The sequence below is a fragment of the Emydura macquarii genome, unplaced genomic scaffold, assembly GCF_026122565.2.
Source record: "Emydura macquarii macquarii isolate MOO-44397 ecotype Brisbane River unplaced genomic scaffold, CSIRO-AGI_Emac_v2 contig_312, whole genome shotgun sequence".
NCBI lineage: Eukaryota > Metazoa > Chordata > Testudines > Chelidae > Emydura > Emydura macquarii.
In genome coordinates this window covers 8886316-8903951 of record NW_027130449.1, presented here as the reverse complement: position 1 = coordinate 8903951, position 17636 = coordinate 8886316, and the positions used below count along the sequence as shown (strand labels likewise).

The 17636-nt window shown below is 45.0% G+C and overlaps 1 protein-coding gene across 2 annotated transcripts in view; it reads left to right on the top strand.

The window, feature by feature from the left end:
- Nucleotides 1-17636, top strand: part of SORL1 (sortilin related receptor 1) — an 88656-nt gene that overhangs the window by 33509 nt on the left and 37511 nt on the right. For both annotated transcript variants that reach the window (XM_067564672.1, XM_067564664.1), the window contains 14 exons: nt 641-758; nt 1352-1425; nt 4053-4141; nt 6945-7123; nt 8122-8308; nt 9365-9493; nt 9841-9926; nt 11467-11639; nt 12696-12827; nt 14015-14106; nt 14686-14932; nt 15689-15827; nt 16398-16571; nt 16748-16861. In XM_067564672.1, the coding sequence (XP_067420773.1) occupies nt 641-758; nt 1352-1425; nt 4053-4141; nt 6945-7123; nt 8122-8308; nt 9365-9493; nt 9841-9926; nt 11467-11639; nt 12696-12827; nt 14015-14106; nt 14686-14932; nt 15689-15827; nt 16398-16571; nt 16748-16861 (1933 nt within the window). The remainder of the gene's footprint in view (nt 1-640; nt 759-1351; nt 1426-4052; nt 4142-6944; nt 7124-8121; nt 8309-9364; nt 9494-9840; nt 9927-11466; nt 11640-12695; nt 12828-14014; nt 14107-14685; nt 14933-15688; nt 15828-16397; nt 16572-16747; nt 16862-17636) is intronic.

Genomic DNA, 17636 nt, shown 5'->3' with positions numbered 1-17636 from the left:
GGGAGGGTGGAGATCAGGGGTGAACGAAAGTGACACTGGATCTTGGAAGACAGGACATTGGTTTGCTGTTGCTGTCAGAAAGATAGGACCTCCAGCTGCCCCTAAAATCATCCTGGGGGAGTTCATTGCACAGACTTGGGCCAGGCTTCTCTTCTGCACAGACAAGCTTTACCCTCATTGAAGAGATTTCTCTTGCGCCAGAGGAGTAAAATTTTCCACTCCGGTCTTCATATTGAATCCTTAGTGGGTCTTTCAGATATCCTGGGCCCAGGCCATTGAGTGCCTTGAAGATCAGGACCAAGACCTTGTACTTGATCCGATGCTCTTTGGGAGGTCATTGTAGGGAGGACTGGTGCGATGTGTTCGTGATACCTTCTGTTGCTGAGGCGACATGACGTGCAGCGTGCTGTATTGATTGGAGTTTCCTCAATGCTGAAGGCTTTATGCGCAGATACATCACTTTGCTGTAGTCCAGCTGAGAGGTGACGAAGGTTTCTTCCCTACTTGATGGGAGTGTTGGGAAGTTGAATTTACAGACGCTTGGGGAGCACTTTGAGATGCTCACATAGAAGCACAAAGGATCCATGGGACATTGAATGACTTTTACAATAGCAGGTGACTAAGTATGTTTCTCTTCCAGTTTTCAAAGGGCTGCTCTCTTCATCTGGCCCAGCGACTGAGTCAGCTGCTTAACTTCCAGTTGCATAGGATGCCCATTCTCTCCAAAGAATCTGCTCCAGGACTGATCGTTGCCACAGGTATATCTTTCTCAAGAGCCTGATTCTGTGAGTACCAGTGTCTTCAGTTCCTATGGACGTGCAGACACTCAGTGCTTTGCAGGATGGACCCCTTACAGTTACTAAAAACTTTGAGTCTGTTACAAAAATCCATTAAAATCTGAATTTTCCAATCCTTTGTGTCTTCACTCCTGATACAACCATTACTGCGTATAAATTTCACCACACTACTGCTGGAGGTAGAAACCCATTACGCTTTATAGTCTGTTTCTGTCTCCTTCGAAAATAAGGCTTTTTTTTAAAAGCATACAGGGACTAATATCTGACTCACTATTTTATTGCAGAAGGCTTGGTCTTTTGAACATTTCAAACAGAGAGGGTAGATTTCATCTGGCTGTACTTATACTTAAGTTGTTTTCCTGATTGCTTTTAAAACCTGTAATCATCTTTTAAAACTTTTTATTTAAAAGTAACTGATTTATAGTAGGAAAAATTAACTCCTCAAAAACATGCATTTGATTACAAATGAAAAAAATTGTTCAGAGGTGGCTGACTTTGTTTTAAGAAACACAGTAAGAAATATGAAGAAAAATGATGCTGTCATTCTTTTTTAGGCTCAGTTGGCAAGAACATGGCAAGCAAAACGAACGTGTATGTTTCAAGCAGTGCAGGAACGAGATGGAGAGAGGTAAGGATGCAATTTGCATTGAACCTGCATGGCACTTTAGCCAAGAAGGCATGTCTGGGGGGGAAGCATTGCTATATTGGTTTGTAACTGTTGTACACAGTACATTATGTATTAAAGGTGACCTGCATATCCTTAATACACACCCCTAAGCACAAATCAAGTAGCTTTCATTGAAATGTGCTGAATACCCTAGAAGCGGAGTTAAAAAGTGCTTTGAGTGTATGACCAATGTTTCCTGGTCCTACAACTCACAGATTTATCTGGACCCGCTCTGACAGATGCTATAGTGTGTTATTCTGGTGGTATCATTTCACCATAGAAGAGCTTGGGAACAGTAGGAAGCAAGGAAAGCGCCAGTTTTCTCTTTCTGTATTGCACGGTGCTGCAAGACATTTTCCAAGTGGGTTAAAGATGCATATGTACATAGATGTCCATATGTACCAGAGGTATGCAAAGCATTATCGTGTATTAACATAATTAAAAACCATTTAAAAATGGGCAAAATAAGCAATATAGAGTTTAAAAATGGCACTTAACATGCAGCTAGAGATGTCTATTGTTGTAATATCAAGACCGGCATAATGCAACTGGAAAGTCAGTCAAAGCGAGTGGTTAGGAAGGTTGGTCGTTTGTTAAAGGCAGTGAACTCCAACTCTGGAGAGCTGCATTCAATTCGTAGCCCTGCTACAGACTTTTTGCTTTCAAATTTGAGCAAGTCACTTAGTTAAGAGAGATTAAACATCAATCCCCATCTGCAAACGCAGACCGTATCATTTCTTCTGTTTTCTTGTCTGTCTGGATTGTAAACTTTTGGGGGGCAGGGCCTAGCCTCATGGGGCCCTGATGTCAGTTGGCACCTCCAGGTGCTATTGTAACAGAAAGAAGAAGAATAGCACATACTTGGGCTATCGCTGGGGATTGCTGTCACACCATGACTTCAGGGGACCTGGGGAAGCGAGAAGGTTGTTTACATTCCTCTTGTGCTTAGTGCTGTTTAGAGATGGATTTTCAGAGGCATCCGACATATTCGATTAAAGCTGTTGATGGGCCTGTTTATCAGTCTTCTGTATTTGAGGGTTGTCCCCTTAGAATGCAGACAAAACTCAGACAAAACCCAGTGTTTCTTCCCTGTTTGAGTGTCAGCAAGCCCTTTGGCATCTTTCAATGGAATGAGATGTTGTTCTCAGTTTACGGGTGTTGGATCTTCTTTACTAAGTGGGTGTTCTGGTCTGTGGCATGGTTTGTGGTCTGTCTGTACATTCTGCTGTTAGCGTAATATGATGTTTCAACATCTGTAAACTGTTTATTCCTGTGAATAAAACTGCCTCCTTTTCCTCCCAGTAAGTGCTGTGCGGTTTGGTTAACATCTGGGCAGCTGGGGCAGTAGGGGGAACACGCCGCTGTTTTTGTTACTGTCAAAATGTGGTCCTGTCCAAAGAACCCCTGTCCTTGAAGGCACGTACATAGCAAAGATTCAGCCTAGGAAAGGCAATGGGGGAACTTCTGTGCTGACGTGCAGATGTTTGTTCTTAAAAAGTGAGATAGCCACGTGCATTCTTCTTGCCCTGATGTGGGTGCTCCATGTAAAGGTACAAAGTAAAATGTGATGAGTAGGAGAGGGAGCTCCAATTAACAAGACCCTGGCTTCTGAGTTACTCAGTGTGATTGTTCAAATCGTCCTCTTTGTGCAAAAAGGGGAACAGAAGGGGAATGACTGAGCACTTTTGAATTTGCATTTGTGCAATAGTGACTCAGCTTCTGCTTCACAGGTTTGGCAAGCAGCTGTGTGAAAGCCTGCAATGCTTACAGGTCTCTGGAATGCAGATATTGTTCCGAAGTAGAGAACATCCAGAAACTGTAGCTTTCCTTTGTAAGAAGGTCCCTGAGTGTTTTAGAGTGTGCTGCAATGAAAAGCAGAATCAAACATGCACTTGAGTTCTATTTTGATGCTGAATTGATTCTGTTCCTCAAATGTGACAGGGAAGATTATTCTGTATTTGTGGTTGGGAAACAGAGCTGTGGGTGCATGTGACACATGATGGTTCTTCTCATGGTGGATGTGTGAACTGTCTGTTGGATTGTTTAATGTGGTTTCCCAGCGCCCCTTGGCTTCTGAGTTCAAAGAAACTTCGCCGATTCACAGAAATTGGCTGAAATCCTGGGAAACCAATAAGTCTGCACTCAGCTCACCGGAAAGTATGGAAACCAACAAACCTCTTGATTCAGGGGCCTGATTTTCACCAGTTTAAGTGAGAGAATAAGGGTCCAGAGTCCACTTCTGCTCTTGGTTACAGCAGTGTAAATTCAGAGTAACTCTCTGACTTTAGTTGACGCTAGACCTCAGACCGTAAACACTTGCGTCTCCATTGGTGCAGCCCAAGAGACCTGAAAGTCAGCATGGCTCAAAGATCCAGTTCTTACAGACCTTGTTTTATAGCCAGGATTTCGGCCCTGATTCAGCAAAGCTTCAATGAGACTTGAGCACAAGATGAATGTACTTAAGGGCTTGGATGAATGAGAGCCTTTGTGGTTGTATTTTATGATTCATGTGATGCTTTATAATCTCGTATCCGAGCAACCTCAACATTCTCTCATTAAGCTCCCTGTGTTGATGTTTCTTTTCTCAGGCACTGTCCGGACCCCATTACTACACTTGGGGTGACCATGGTGGCATTCTCGTTGCAATAACGCAGGGCACGGAGACAGACCAGCTCAGGTAAGTTACCAGGATGGATGGTTTATCTTTCAAACTGCCTGACAGAAGCATATGACTTCCCGAGCCTCTTCTGCTGCTATCTAAAAATGTTAAAGAAACGTCTCACTAGTGGAATAGGAATTTGTTGCGGTGTACAGGATAGCTGTCTGTGGTCTAGTGCTGTGTTTCCATGGCTCTGTGTCTTATTCTTCACTGGTCTCGCTCTGTCTTGCTGCTTATATGGACCCCCTTGCCTGAGTGTCTGAGGGTGTGACCAACATTAAAGGCTTTAACCCTCACAACCTCCACTAGGTGAGGTGGCATCATCCCCATTTTACAGATGGGAAACCGAGGCACGGAGCATTAAGTGTCATACTGGAGATCTCTGGCAGAGCCAGGAATTTGAACCAAGTTCACCTGAGCCCTAGCCCAGTGCTGTAACCCCAAGTACATCCTTCCTTTTTGCAATAGTGCTACTCCACTGACAGTGGAGTTATGCCATTATAAGGCGGGTCAGCCCCTGTGCAGTAGAACTGGAATGTGTATGGGAGTTTGTAGACCATCTCTAGTGAATCGTCTTCTACATCCAGCAACGATCATGCCACAACCTAGTATTGCCCCACTTTGGACTAGGATATACATACGTGGTTTTTTAGGAGTAGTATTTTTTTTAAACACACATCCCCAACGTCTCATGGATGGAGCTATGTATTACAACAGAACTGAGGAAAGGAGTTCTTTTATTATTACTTTTATTTTACGTATTCTCTGGTTTTTTCCCCTGTACAATCTCCCCTCCCCTTTACATAGGGTGCCTGGGAGCCAAATGTTGAACCCTGAACTTTGACGGGGAGGGGGGGAACCGCATCCCACCTGTCCTGGCCATTACTCCAGCAGTGCCACAGGCCAGGGTGCTTGGAGCCCCGGCAAAACATGCACACATCCAATCTCTCATTGGACCACGTGAACAACAAGCAAACACTTGGCTTGGTCAGCATGACTCCTTGTGATTAGACCTTTTACCTATAGGGGAAGTTTCTCCCTAGCCCTCAGTCACTTAGTGGTTGGTTTATTCCCCGAAGGATATGGGTTTTTATCCCCGCCTGATAGAACTGTGAATGTTCCTGTTGGCTGGGTAACTATCTGATTCTTTTCTTTTTTTAATCCCACTGGACTCTTGGCCTAAATTATTTCTTGGGCAGAGTTCCACATGCTAATTATGTAAAAATATAAGAGTCCCGGGCGCTGAGTACTGGGCTTATACTACTCCATCACATCATCCCCCTCTCCAGTAAATATCTACAGCGTACATTGGTGTGCATCTTCCTAGCTGAGGCCTGGATAGATAGCTTTTTATTTTCACAATGAGATGACTTTGTATCTGTGTACGTATTCCCCTCCTTGCTCTCTCTGTCACAGCCTCCGCCCCTTTGCTTTTCCATTCCTCGGGGCCTCTGACTAATCCCTGCCCCCAGCCTGGGACTCCGTCCCGATCAGCTGGAACATTGGCCAGTCTTGGAAATGTTTAAAATAGCTTTACAACCAATTTTCAGGAAATGGCAATTACGTTTATTGCCTTACGCTCTCCCCTACCAGATTCGCCCGGGGTTCAGCAATGCTGCGAGAACACTCTGAATGTTAATGGCTGGGATTCTCTCGAGCAGTTTTACGGGCCTGGGGTAATTAGTGGGTATAATTACTATGCACCCTCTACCGGCACAGGGAGTTACCCAGCAAGCATTTGTTCATGTGTGTGTGGTTCCTCAGAAGCCCTTAGGGACAGCTGTGAGTAGGGGTTACTCGCAGGCGTAACAGTTTGCAGGATCAGTTTACGGCACACCCTTCTGAATAACTGCGTGGAGTCATGGGAGAAGACCAGCCTGTCGTTTCCCAAATGCCATTAAACGCTTTGGCTTAATTTCCCTTTTTTGCTTTTTGCACTGGAATGGCTGCTTCTCTCAGCTGTTCTGTCAGCGAACTAAGCCGAGAGCTTAATTTAAATATTACACAGGAGAGGTTTCACCATGGCGAGGATCCTGGACTCCTACAAAAGTTAAACATGCTCTAGAGATGCACATTGAAAGGGGGCATGCCCTCCGACGTTGCTTTGGTTCCAAAAACTAAGATTCAAAACATCAGTCTGTGATATGAACATCACTGTTGTGTCAAGGGAGGAGCATACATGTTCCTCAGACCCACTGTTCCTTGACCGCTTCAGAGTCAGTCTCTGAAAAAGATAAGAGCGCCCTACAGGAAAATTTCATACGTTCTGGTACACATCAGTGGTGTTGGAAACCAGCTACCTTCTGCCAATCAGCTTCAGACACATTCTTCCATTTGCACACAGACTGTGCCAAGCTTTGACGTTTCCTATTGACACAATCTCAAGCCATGTAGTTACATGGAGCTGTCACTCTGTGATGGACATGTGTGTGTGTGTGTGTGTGTGTACAAAAAGAAGGTATTGTTCAGATAAATTATGCAGCTGCTTGGTATTGCTTTATGCAGAGTGTGGTCCAGTGAACTGGACACCGGACAGGGAGTCAGGATGTCTGGCTTCTAATCCTGGCTCTGTCACGGACCTTGAGCAAGTAACTTCTCATTGTGCCTCGGTTTCCCCACCTGTTGGTGGGAGCTTAGGACCATGACCTTTCTTTGTAAAGCTCATTGAGATATATGGATGGAAGAGCCAAGTATTATTAGTAATCGCCAGGGACATCGTAAGGTTTTGAAAGTACTAATTTTACATAAGTTTTGAAATGAGCAAATAAATCTCAAAAGTTTATTAGCAGCAGTCCCACCGCCCTTGTCTCTCCCCTTCTAGGTATAGCACGAATGAAGGGGAGACCTGGAAAACGTTCACTTTCTCAAAGAAACCAGTATTTGTGTATGGGCTTCTTACTGAGCCGGGGGAGAAGAGCACCGTATTCACCATCTTTGGCTCCTATAAAGAGAACGGCCACAGCTGGCTGATACTGCAGATCAACACCACTGATGCACTTGGTAAGGGAACTGGTGTATTCATCTGCCATTGAGTTTTCCACGTCCGGTGTCTGTTTATCCCAACCCCTTGCTTTTCAAACACACGGGTGTCCATTTATCCCTACAACTCTCTCATTGAATATTAATTGGGGGGCAGTTAGAGCCTTTAAAAGTTCAGGTATTCATGGGCTCTCATGGTTTACACCTACATGACTTAGAAACCTTAGTCCCATGGAAACTGGCTCCATAAGCGGATTTCAGCCACTTTGTCCAGAACTGAGCAGTTAACTTGGAGGAGGTGGAAAGGCTGCACTGGCAAACCTCTGAACCATCCAATTCCCCTGTTAAACCCAAGGCGTAAATGGTATTAAAATGCAATTCTTTCCCCGCAGCACCACGCCAGTAAACTGGGCTTGGAAGCTGGGGAACTCAGCAGGGTATGGTGAAGAGGAATCCCCCTCTAAACTGCAGATTGCCACTAAAGCACCGAGACCTGGGAATCGCCTCCTTCCCCCTGCACACTTGCTCTGTAGGGCGAAGGCTCAGAAAATCCATGTAGTGGGAGATCTTCCTGTCCTCCAACAAATCCATGCCAAGAGCCTGCTCTGTAGCGCACAAGGGGTGCTCATCCCTTGCCCCTTACGTTGTGAAATCACAGCACCCTAGAGAGAAGGGAGGAGCATTTGGGAAGCAGTGATGCTCGCCTGAGGTGCTGTTCTCGGGACGGCGCATGTTCATACAATACAACTCAGGCTCCTGAAAAGACAAAACACTAGGCTGGACTCTCCACAGCTTTGCACCTGGTGCGGTTATTGGCAGCTGTGCAAAGAGCAAAATTCTGATCTCCAGAGACATTTAGCATCTTCAGCCCCCCCAGCATCTTGCACCCACTCTGCACGTGGGTAAAGGACGACTCAGAGTGCAAGGACAGAGGAAAATCCCTCTTTTTAAATCTCGAATCTTGGCTATGTAAGTCAGGGTGACTTTTTCTTTTAACACAAGCATGTCATTTATCACAGGAGTCCCTTGCACAGACAACGATTACAAACTGTGGTCACCCTCTGACGAGCGAGGTAATGAGTGCTTACTGGGGCATAAGACGGTTTTCAAAAGGAGGACTCCTCATGCGACTTGCTTCAATGGGGAAGATTTTGATAGACCAGTTATGGTCTCCAACTGCTCATGTACAAGAGAAGACTTTGAATGGTAAGTACCTATTAACTCCCTTTAGTCTGGGTTGTTACTCAGTTATAAATACCAATAACTAACAACAGTGAGCAAACTAACAGATCCAATTTATTTAGCTCTTTGCATCTATGGCCTGATTTTACAGCAAAGAGGAGACTAAATAGACTGAAAACATCCTTTCATTAATAAGGTATCAGGCTTAATTAATGTCTTTGAAGCTCTTTGAGAGACTCTGAAAGGTGCCATAGAAAAGCAATAGTAGTATTACCTGTCCCTTAGAATGGATGAGGATCATTTCCAAATACAGAGATCTACTGCAGAAAAGCTAAGAGACCATTTAACCAGAGGGATGGGATAGGCACTGCTATGTAATTTTATTTTTAATTTATACTTCGGTGAAACTAAATATCTGTCAAGATAAGGGAGCTTTGCTTCGATCATCACATGTAAAGATTATTAGTGAATGTGTGAATTGTTAGGCAGGGACCAGATTTTCTCAAGAGTTCTGCTCCCTTTAGGCACCTAAAGAAGGAATAATGAGGAATTTGGTTAGAGATGGTCAAACTGGGGATGAGGACTGTGGCATTGGTTTCTAGTTTTGCAGTCAACTCACTGTGTAACCTTGGCCAGATCACTTGACCAGTCCATGCCTCAGTTTACCCAGCTGTAAAATGAAGATAATGCAACAATAATGTTTTTATTTAGCACTTTTTATCCATACATCACAAAGGAGGTGAGCATCATTATGCCCATTGTACAGATGGGAAACTGAGGCACAGGGACTTGCCCAAGGTCACCAGTAATTCTGTGGCAGAGTGGGGCATAGAACCTAGGTCACCAGAGTGCCCTAAAGTGCTTGGTGATGGGGAGGCTTAATGCATGTAGAATGTTTTGAGGTCCTCCGATACAAGCCGCTGTCTGATTGCAAAGTGTTGTTATTAATCTGAATGTTACCATTAATACATTAATGGTCTACTCAAACACTTGGTGTTTCTAACAGCCCATTGCAAAGAATACGTTCAAGTAGCAATATAACATGATAGCATTTCTTTTTTCCCCCCCCTCTACTCTTAGTGATTTTGGCTTTAAACTGAGTGATGATTTATCATTAGAAGTTTGTGTCCCTGATCCTGAATTTGCTGGGCAACCATATTCCCCACCCGTGCCTTGCCCTGTTGGCTCAACTTACAGGAAGACTAGAGGGTATGTACTGCACACGGGCAAGAAACTTGACTTTTCAAATGATTATTTATGATGTATGTGCATTACAGTAACTCCTTGGAGCCCAAGTCATAGACCCCAATTGTGCTAGGTTCTGTACAAACGCAGAACAAAACGAGGGTTCCTAGCCCAAGGAGTTTACCATCTAAATTTATATGAGCGATGTTAAAAGAAGAATCATCTTAATAAGTGATGCACCCATGGACTACACAATATAATGTGGTTTAATAATGCCCTTAATTCTAAATCCTACAAGAACCAGTTGGTTGCACTTGTTGCCCATGCGAGTATGCTAACTTTTCCCATGCATGTGTGTGTACGTATTCCAGCTACCGCAAGATCTCTGGAGACACCTGTGCAGGAGGAGACATTGAATCACGGCTAGAAGGGGAGCTGGTGCCATGCCCTCTAGCAGGTAAGTCCGGGTGAGAGCACTGCTACGCTGGTGGCTTCCTAGCAAAGTCTGTGTTTCTTCGGCTGCCTGTCTAGAGACTATCCACATCTTCCCGTGAGGCGCTCAGAAATCCGAGAAAGGTAATGGAACGGCAGCTGAAATATCTTAGCAGGTGAAACGTCTTTTCTTCCTTCTGGGTCCCTAATACTGTTTTTGAGGGTTTAACCTCGCTCGCATTTGAGGCAGTGAGTGTTTCTGACATTGGGGCAGGTTTGAATTTACACTTTTAGGTGACGGGGAGTTTGGATGCTCCAACTCCACCTGACTGGGTGTCAGAGGAAGGTCTACAACGTGCTAAACACCCTTTGCTCACCGAAGCTGAAGACATGAAAATAGGTGATAATTAGGGACCAAACTCCTCCATGGGTTGCTGACTCATATTGTAACAGGTTAAGAATAAGATTAAAACATAACAAATAGAGCAAGAATTCTACTGCTCCATTCCCTTCCCCAACCTGCAGAGCTCCCAGACAGCCGCGGCTCTCGGTCATGCCCCACTGTGCAGTGGTCTGACAGCCATTTGGGGCTGTCTGTGCCCACGCTGGGCAAAGTGTACACCTCAGTGCTGCGGTGGTGTGAGCCAGGCAAGTCATCCAAAATCGCCTCCTCCCCTTCTCTTTGCAGACATGAGGGCACCGCAGTGATCTAATTCACCCGTGTGCTGCCACCGTAATTTACATTCTGCTCGTTAGAGCCTTAATTTAATCTTCCATCATGAGCAGCGTAATTAATGTGCAAGAGAGAGAGGGGAGAGGTATCTGCAAGGGAGAAGGTAGGGCCTGATCCAAAGCAAGTGAAAATCAATGGGAGTTATTCTCCTGATGTCAGTTAAGATCACCTACTTTTTTCCAGCCCCCAGCCTGATTGGTGTCTTAGGAAAAGGCAGAGTGGTAATCAGAGATGAATGAAATATTCTCTGCAAGAACAAACCTCACTTGGTTTGGGTTTTTGGTACAAACGTCTGGGCCAGGAACCCATTGTGCAAGGTGCTGTATAAACAGAACAGAAGGATGGTCCCAAAGTTATTACATGCTAAGTATTTATGTTACAGTAGAACCAAAAAACCTCTAGTCGGGATCTGTCAGCATCGGCACTTTTATGACTCACAAACATTAAATGCATTTAGCCTCCAGAGAAAACACTTTGACAAATTTTTTGAGCCAGTGAATTTTTTAAAAATATTAACACAATTTAATGTTTAAAAATAAAAAAGAAAATTCAAAAACTACTTTTGCAATTTTCTCCCCTTTTTCACCAGCTGAATAAATAATAGCAGTAATGATTTTCTCTCACCTTTGTGGGTGAGAGACAGTAATCTCTAGGTACTATATACACGAATTAAAATCTTCTCTCTCCAAAAACAAGGGTCTGAGTCTCATTTATGATAAGGTCCTAACTGTGCAGTTTTGGTCAGAAATTAAAAAGACCCCATTTATTCACCTTATCCCCAAGGGAACTCATGGGAAAGGGCTTCTACATAAATATTTCTCTGTGTCTCTAGAGGAGAATGAGTTTATTCTGTATGCCACGCGCTACTCCATCCACCGTTACGATCTCTCTTCTGGAATCAGCGAGGAGTTGCCTCTGACTGGGTTGCGAGGGGCAGTGGCTCTGGACTTTGATTACGACCACAACTGTTTGTACTGGGCAGATGTGACGCTTGACATTATACAGGTGAGCAGGGTCCTGGGCAAGTCCCTACATAGTACAATGCTCTAGGTCTAGGATGTTTTCCTAGAAGAGTGTGTACATTACATGATCTAATAGCCAGTGGATAGAGCAATGGACTGGGGTTCAGGAGACTGGGGTGCTATTCCTGCCAGTGGTCTGCTTTGTGACCTTAGGTAAGTCACCTCCCATCCCTGTGCCTCAGTTTACCCATCTGTAAAATGGAGAGAATGATACTGACCTCCTTTGTAGCATGCTTTGAGGTCTGTTGATAAAAAGTGCTGTGTAAGAGCTAGGTATTCTAATTATTGATGAAAAATACAGCCATAGCCAGGACAGCGCTGTGCCCTTGGAGATACCTTGTCATATCTTGGAAACTCTAATGCAACCTGTCTTAGAAGGGTTAGTCTGGTCATGAATGTCCTCTGGGATCTAAGGGCCAGATCCTCAGCTGGTGTAAATCAGCATAAATCCATTGACTTTACACTGATTGATACCAGCTGAGTGTGGTCTGAGTATCTGGCCCTGTATATCTGATTTGTTGGTAAGATAGCAGCTACTTAAAAAAAATTATAATAGGAAAGAATTAACATTTATTTTAAGCCACATGAGGACTTCATTGTTTAAACCCGAAGCTTGGACCCTTCTACCAAGGTAGAGACCCTTCAATCTCCTATTGAGATAGAGAACTTAAATTGAGTTTGTCATGTTCTTTCAGGTGAGACCTTGAAAACTATTACCAAGTGCTTTTCAAAGTGCCTATATCTTCTGCTGTGAATGGAAATGAAGGACGGCACCTTTCACAAGAGTAGTGTTGCCCTCTTTAGCCAAAAATTTCTCCTATCCTCTTCTGTGCTGGACACCTGTTTATCTCTTTGCCTCCCTCCACCCCAGAAATGGATGTATCTCAGGGGAGTTGTAATAGATAATGCTTTGCAAAGTGCTTTGCAATGCAAATACTGCTGTTAGGTCTTTCTCATTAGTGGCCCTTCATTAATTCCCCACCCCAAACAGTTGAGTGGACTAATCTTGAAGCTTCGATTTTTTTAAAATTTATTTTAGCGTCTTTGTCTAAACGGCAGCTCTGGACAGGAGATAATCATTAACACTGGCCTAGAAACTGTGGAAGCATTGGCCTTTGAACCTCTCAGTCAGCTGCTTTACTGGGTGAATGCCGGTATTCCAAAAATTGAGGTATGTCTGCAACCAATCTTCATGATAGCAGGTAACCACCGCCATGTTGCTTTGTGCTTCCCAGGCCTTACATTCATTGCACCATTTGTAGCCTTGAACCCCCATTGCTGGAGGGGGACAACTGAATGCTGTTGACATATTAGGGACACAAAGGCAATCCAACCTTTTCATCCTAGGGCACAGTGTTCTGGCTTATTGGGACTACTTATGCATAAGGCAGAGTAGGATTTGGCTTTTTCCGCAGTGGCGCAGTAAGATGTTAGTGACGGACATAGACTGAACATCCAGCCAGACTGTCTCATGGACCTAGCTAGAGATCGATCTGCTTGGTACTTGATCTGCAAGGAGACAACATCCCTCCAGGCTTTGCTGTGATGAGGATGATTGAAGATGGGTTTACACTGTAAATCAGTTTGAACACTTTAAGGGCTGACTGAACGGTACAAAGAGGGATTCACGGATACGTCCATAAATAAACCTGGCAAGTTTGTTCGCCAATATTCGGACAACTACGGGTTCCTTCGTGAAAATAGTGGTGAATCCTGAAAGATGCATGAACGTTATCACAAAAGTTAACCCCCCCTAAATTTGTGCATCACTTGGATCTACCTTACTTGCTCTATCTCATTCTCCTATTTAAAAGCTTTAGTCATCCAGTTAGGGAGCAAGAACAATATCGTGGTTTATGGTTGGTGACAAATTATCGGCTACAAACGGTTCAAATGAAGAGTTCTGAGCGGAGCCCGTAGGCTGAAATTTGCTTGCATAAGCTGTTCTTCAACTACAACCCGATAACAAACGCATTCAAAATTAAGGACAAGTTGTGAACAACTGGCAAACACAAGGGATACATTTGTCAAGTAATTTACCGCAACAGGTTATTTGAGCAGCATTAGATGGAACAATTTCCTCTCTGTAATGTGGAGGGATAGAATTAGCTGCACATAGTGCATTACAGCAGTAAACAATTTGTTCAGCAGTGTGGAAATCACATAAGTAAATGAAAGCCCATAAACTTTTATCACTTGCCTTAAGATAACAGTTTGTCAAGAATGTGTGTGTTGAACTGCCGTTTGCTATATGGTTGTAATTAAATGCTACAGAATTTCATTTAATTTTAAACAGTGCAGTTGCTCTTCATATTGCAAACAAAAATCACATCCCTACATCTTGTGCTGTTGCACTAGGTTGCCAACCCAGATGGAGATTTGCGACTTACTATTCTGAATTCCTCTGTTCTCGAACGACCCAGAGCCCTGGCTTTGGTGCCTAAAGAAGGGTGAGTAGGACCTCTCTCTGAATAGTCGTGTTAAGTTGTATTATTAAAACCAACCAAGTCAATCCAGCATTTTTCGTCGGTACTAAATTCATACAAGGTTAAAGTAGTGCGTTCCTCCAAGTGCCGTTTTGAAAGCTGTTTCCCCGTGTGGCTCTTTCTCACCTGAATGCCATGATCTGGTAACTGGGCTTCAGTTTGATTCAGATAGGGAGCAGTTTTCCATTTCCCTCGCATTAACTTTCCCTTGGTAAGAACCAGCATAGCTGCCACTGACTCTGCAGCGCAGGACGCAGAGCGCTGATCTCTTCCGTGGAAGTTGACCTCTTAGAAACTGACTGTCTGCTGAATCACTGATTTACTTGTGGTTCATGTTATGTTTAGACGCAGTCCTGGGGCTTTGATATTCCTCCTGCTGGGTGCATTCCATTGAGTGCCTGTTAAAAAGCCATACTGTTTCTGTGAGAGATCGGATTTCAAGACGGGGGTTCAAAAATGTGCTTGTCGTCTGTTTTGTGCGGCCACCTGGTTCGATGAAGCCTTTTATGATTTTCAATTAACTCTGCTTGTGGACGTTATCAGGCTGATGTTCTGGACGGACTGGGGAGACTCTAGACCCGGCATTTACAGGAGCGATATGGATGGGTCGTCAGCCAGCTGCATTGTCTCCGAGGGCGTGAGATGGCCAAATGGCATCTCTGTGGATGACCATTGGATCTACTGGACGGAAGCCTATATGGACAGAATCGAGAGGGTTGATTTCAGTGGGATGCAGAGATCTGTGATACTGGATAGTCTTCCTCATCCCTATGCTATCGCTGTATTTAAGGTATTTATACAGTGTATATAGTAGATATAGGGGCTCAGCCCAAACTGCCCAATTTGGGACTGGAACTGTGATAAATGCTGAGCTGTGTTGGGTGGCCACAAGCTCACCGTGAACGCTGACCCAGGTCACTGAAAGGTTTGCGACCTTAACACACACGACTTTTGTTTCAGAATAAGAACCATTCTGCCAGGCCGGTTCTCCTCAGATGCCTAGCTTTTGGCACCTCAGTAAGCTTTGGTTAATGGCTCTCAAATGTTTGTCTGCTTATCTGAACCCAGCTTCATATCTGTGCTTTACTCATTCTTATTTGTGTTTGTACCGCCGTGTCCAGACAAGCAGACATGAGCAGTTAGGGCATGGAAGTCAGAAAACCTGGGTTCTGACTAAACCCCAATACCTCTTACTCCCCCCTCTATAAAATGGGGGTAATGATACCAACCCAGCCTTTCAGAGTGCTTTGAAGCCGCATGAAGAGCAATATATAAGTGGAAAATAGTATTAATGGTATATGAAATCTTGGGGTCACAGGCAGAATCTACGAAAAATATTACCCTTCAGTTTTCAGTTAAGACTGACTTTATGAAATGGGTCTCCTGCACTGGCTAGTTTGATGAAGAATCAGGATTAACCAGCAGGCCTTGATCTGTAGATCTTCCTTCAGAGCCTGAATTTGGAAAAGAATAAGTTTGCAGAGGTCATTGTATCTGCCTGTTTTTCCACCAAAGCATGGATTAAGGAACATAGCTTATGTTTCAGAATGAAATCTACTGGAATGATTGGTCACAGCTGAGTATTTTCCGAGCCTCTAAGAACAGTGGATCGAGAATGGAGATTTTAGTTGGTCGATTAAATGGGATCATGGATATGAAAATCTTCTACAGAGGAAAGACAACCGGTAATGTGGAGTGTTTGTGAAGACCTTTCCTAAGTAGACTATAGAGGTACAGGCTGAGATTTTCCAAAGCCAGTGAGGGTGTTTGGCTGCTTAATTCCCATTGCATGGGATTTAGGACTCTGTCTATCTTAACTGCCTATACGGCCACCCATCACCCTAGTATCTGAGTGCCTCACCATCTTCCATGATTTTATTCCCAGAGGTAGAGAAGTGCTGTTATCCCATTTTACAGATGAAGTAGTGAGTCACAGAGGGAGGGAAATCACCCCGGGAGCCTGGCAGAGCAGGGAATTGCACCCAGGTCTCCAAAGCCCCAAGCTAGTACCCTAACCACTGGTACGAAGATCCAAGGGCCCAGTCCTCCTAGGCACTGAGCATTCATTCAAGCCCCATTGAAGTCAGTGGGTGTGGAGGGCTGTCGGTATTTCCCAAGCCCAGACTCAAAATGTAACCAAGTGAAGCTGACACCCAGGTGCCCAGAGAGCCTGCATCAAGGGGATGACAGGAGACGTAGAGCCAGGTTCCCTGCCACGTTATCGCCGCGCCAGATACTTTGCTTCCTCCCAACAGGGCGGAACGCCTGCATCACCAAGCCTTGCAGTTTGTTGTGTCTACCCAAATCAAACAACAGCCGGAGCTGCAAATGTCCCGAGGGAGTCGCCAGCAGCGTGCTCCCGTCCGGGGAAGTGAAGTGTGATTGTCCACACGGCTACGCGATGAAGAACAACACCTGCATCAAGGAAGGTAAAACCCTGTTTAAGTCTTGCTGCTATTTAATCCTGCAAAACGATCAAATCCTCGGTTTGGCGTTAGGTCGGCGTGGATAAGATCAGAGAGAGCTAAGATCACTTGGCAAAGATACCGACGCCTGGCCTAATTGCAGCTTGTTTGTTTGTTTTTTGACACCCGCCGGGCACTAGATAACACGTGTCTGCCTAACCAGTATAGATGCTTCAACGGGAACTGCATCAACAGCATTTGGCAGTGCGACAACGATAACGACTGTGGAGACATGAGCGATGAGAAGAACTGCCGTGAGTGTCCTTCCGGGGTCACGTCGTGGACGCGTCCCGACCGGTCAGCGTTTATCGCGCCGCGGGCGGGGGAGCTAAACGGTTCCGCCAGGGATGGAGCCGGGATCGGGCCTAATGAAGATAGTCTTTCCACCTTTCCTACCAGCCCTAGGGGCATGATATGAAGCTAGTTCAGATATATTCAAGGAGAAGGCCACCCGCTGAATGAAAATCTAAGAGTCCCAATGAGCTTATGCAGGGAAGAAACAGCTGCCTGGCCAAGCTGTCCCACAGCTTTAGGGGTATGGTTCTGCCCTTTACAGAACAGGGCCAGGTTCAAAGTGAATCGTCCTGCTTCAAGGGTCTGGTCTCTGTGAGTAGGCAACTTTCCTACCTGCTGCGAGACACCAGTCAGCAGGCCGAGTGGAGAGTCAGAATTCACCCTCCCTGGGGTTTGGTTTATTAACAAGCAACTGAGCAATAAGACAGCAAAGTCCAGGCCAACCCTTCTCCCAGGCTTAGCTGCTCCTGAGGTTCCTAATGGCTGCTTAGACACCAGGCCCCTCTGACAGGGCAAGTCAGCTCTGAAGCCTGCTTCCACATCGTTTCTTCTCTGAGGCCGGAGGGCGCTTTCTCCAGGCCTGCTACTGCAGAGTGCAGCTGGGTTCAGCCCTGACTGCAGGTCAGACCCCTAAGCCCTTACTGCCCTGACCCAGGAGGAATTCATCCAGCACATCGCCGTGCTCGTGTATTTTATTTTAACGGAAGCTAATTCCAGCTGTAGCACGAGTGGCTC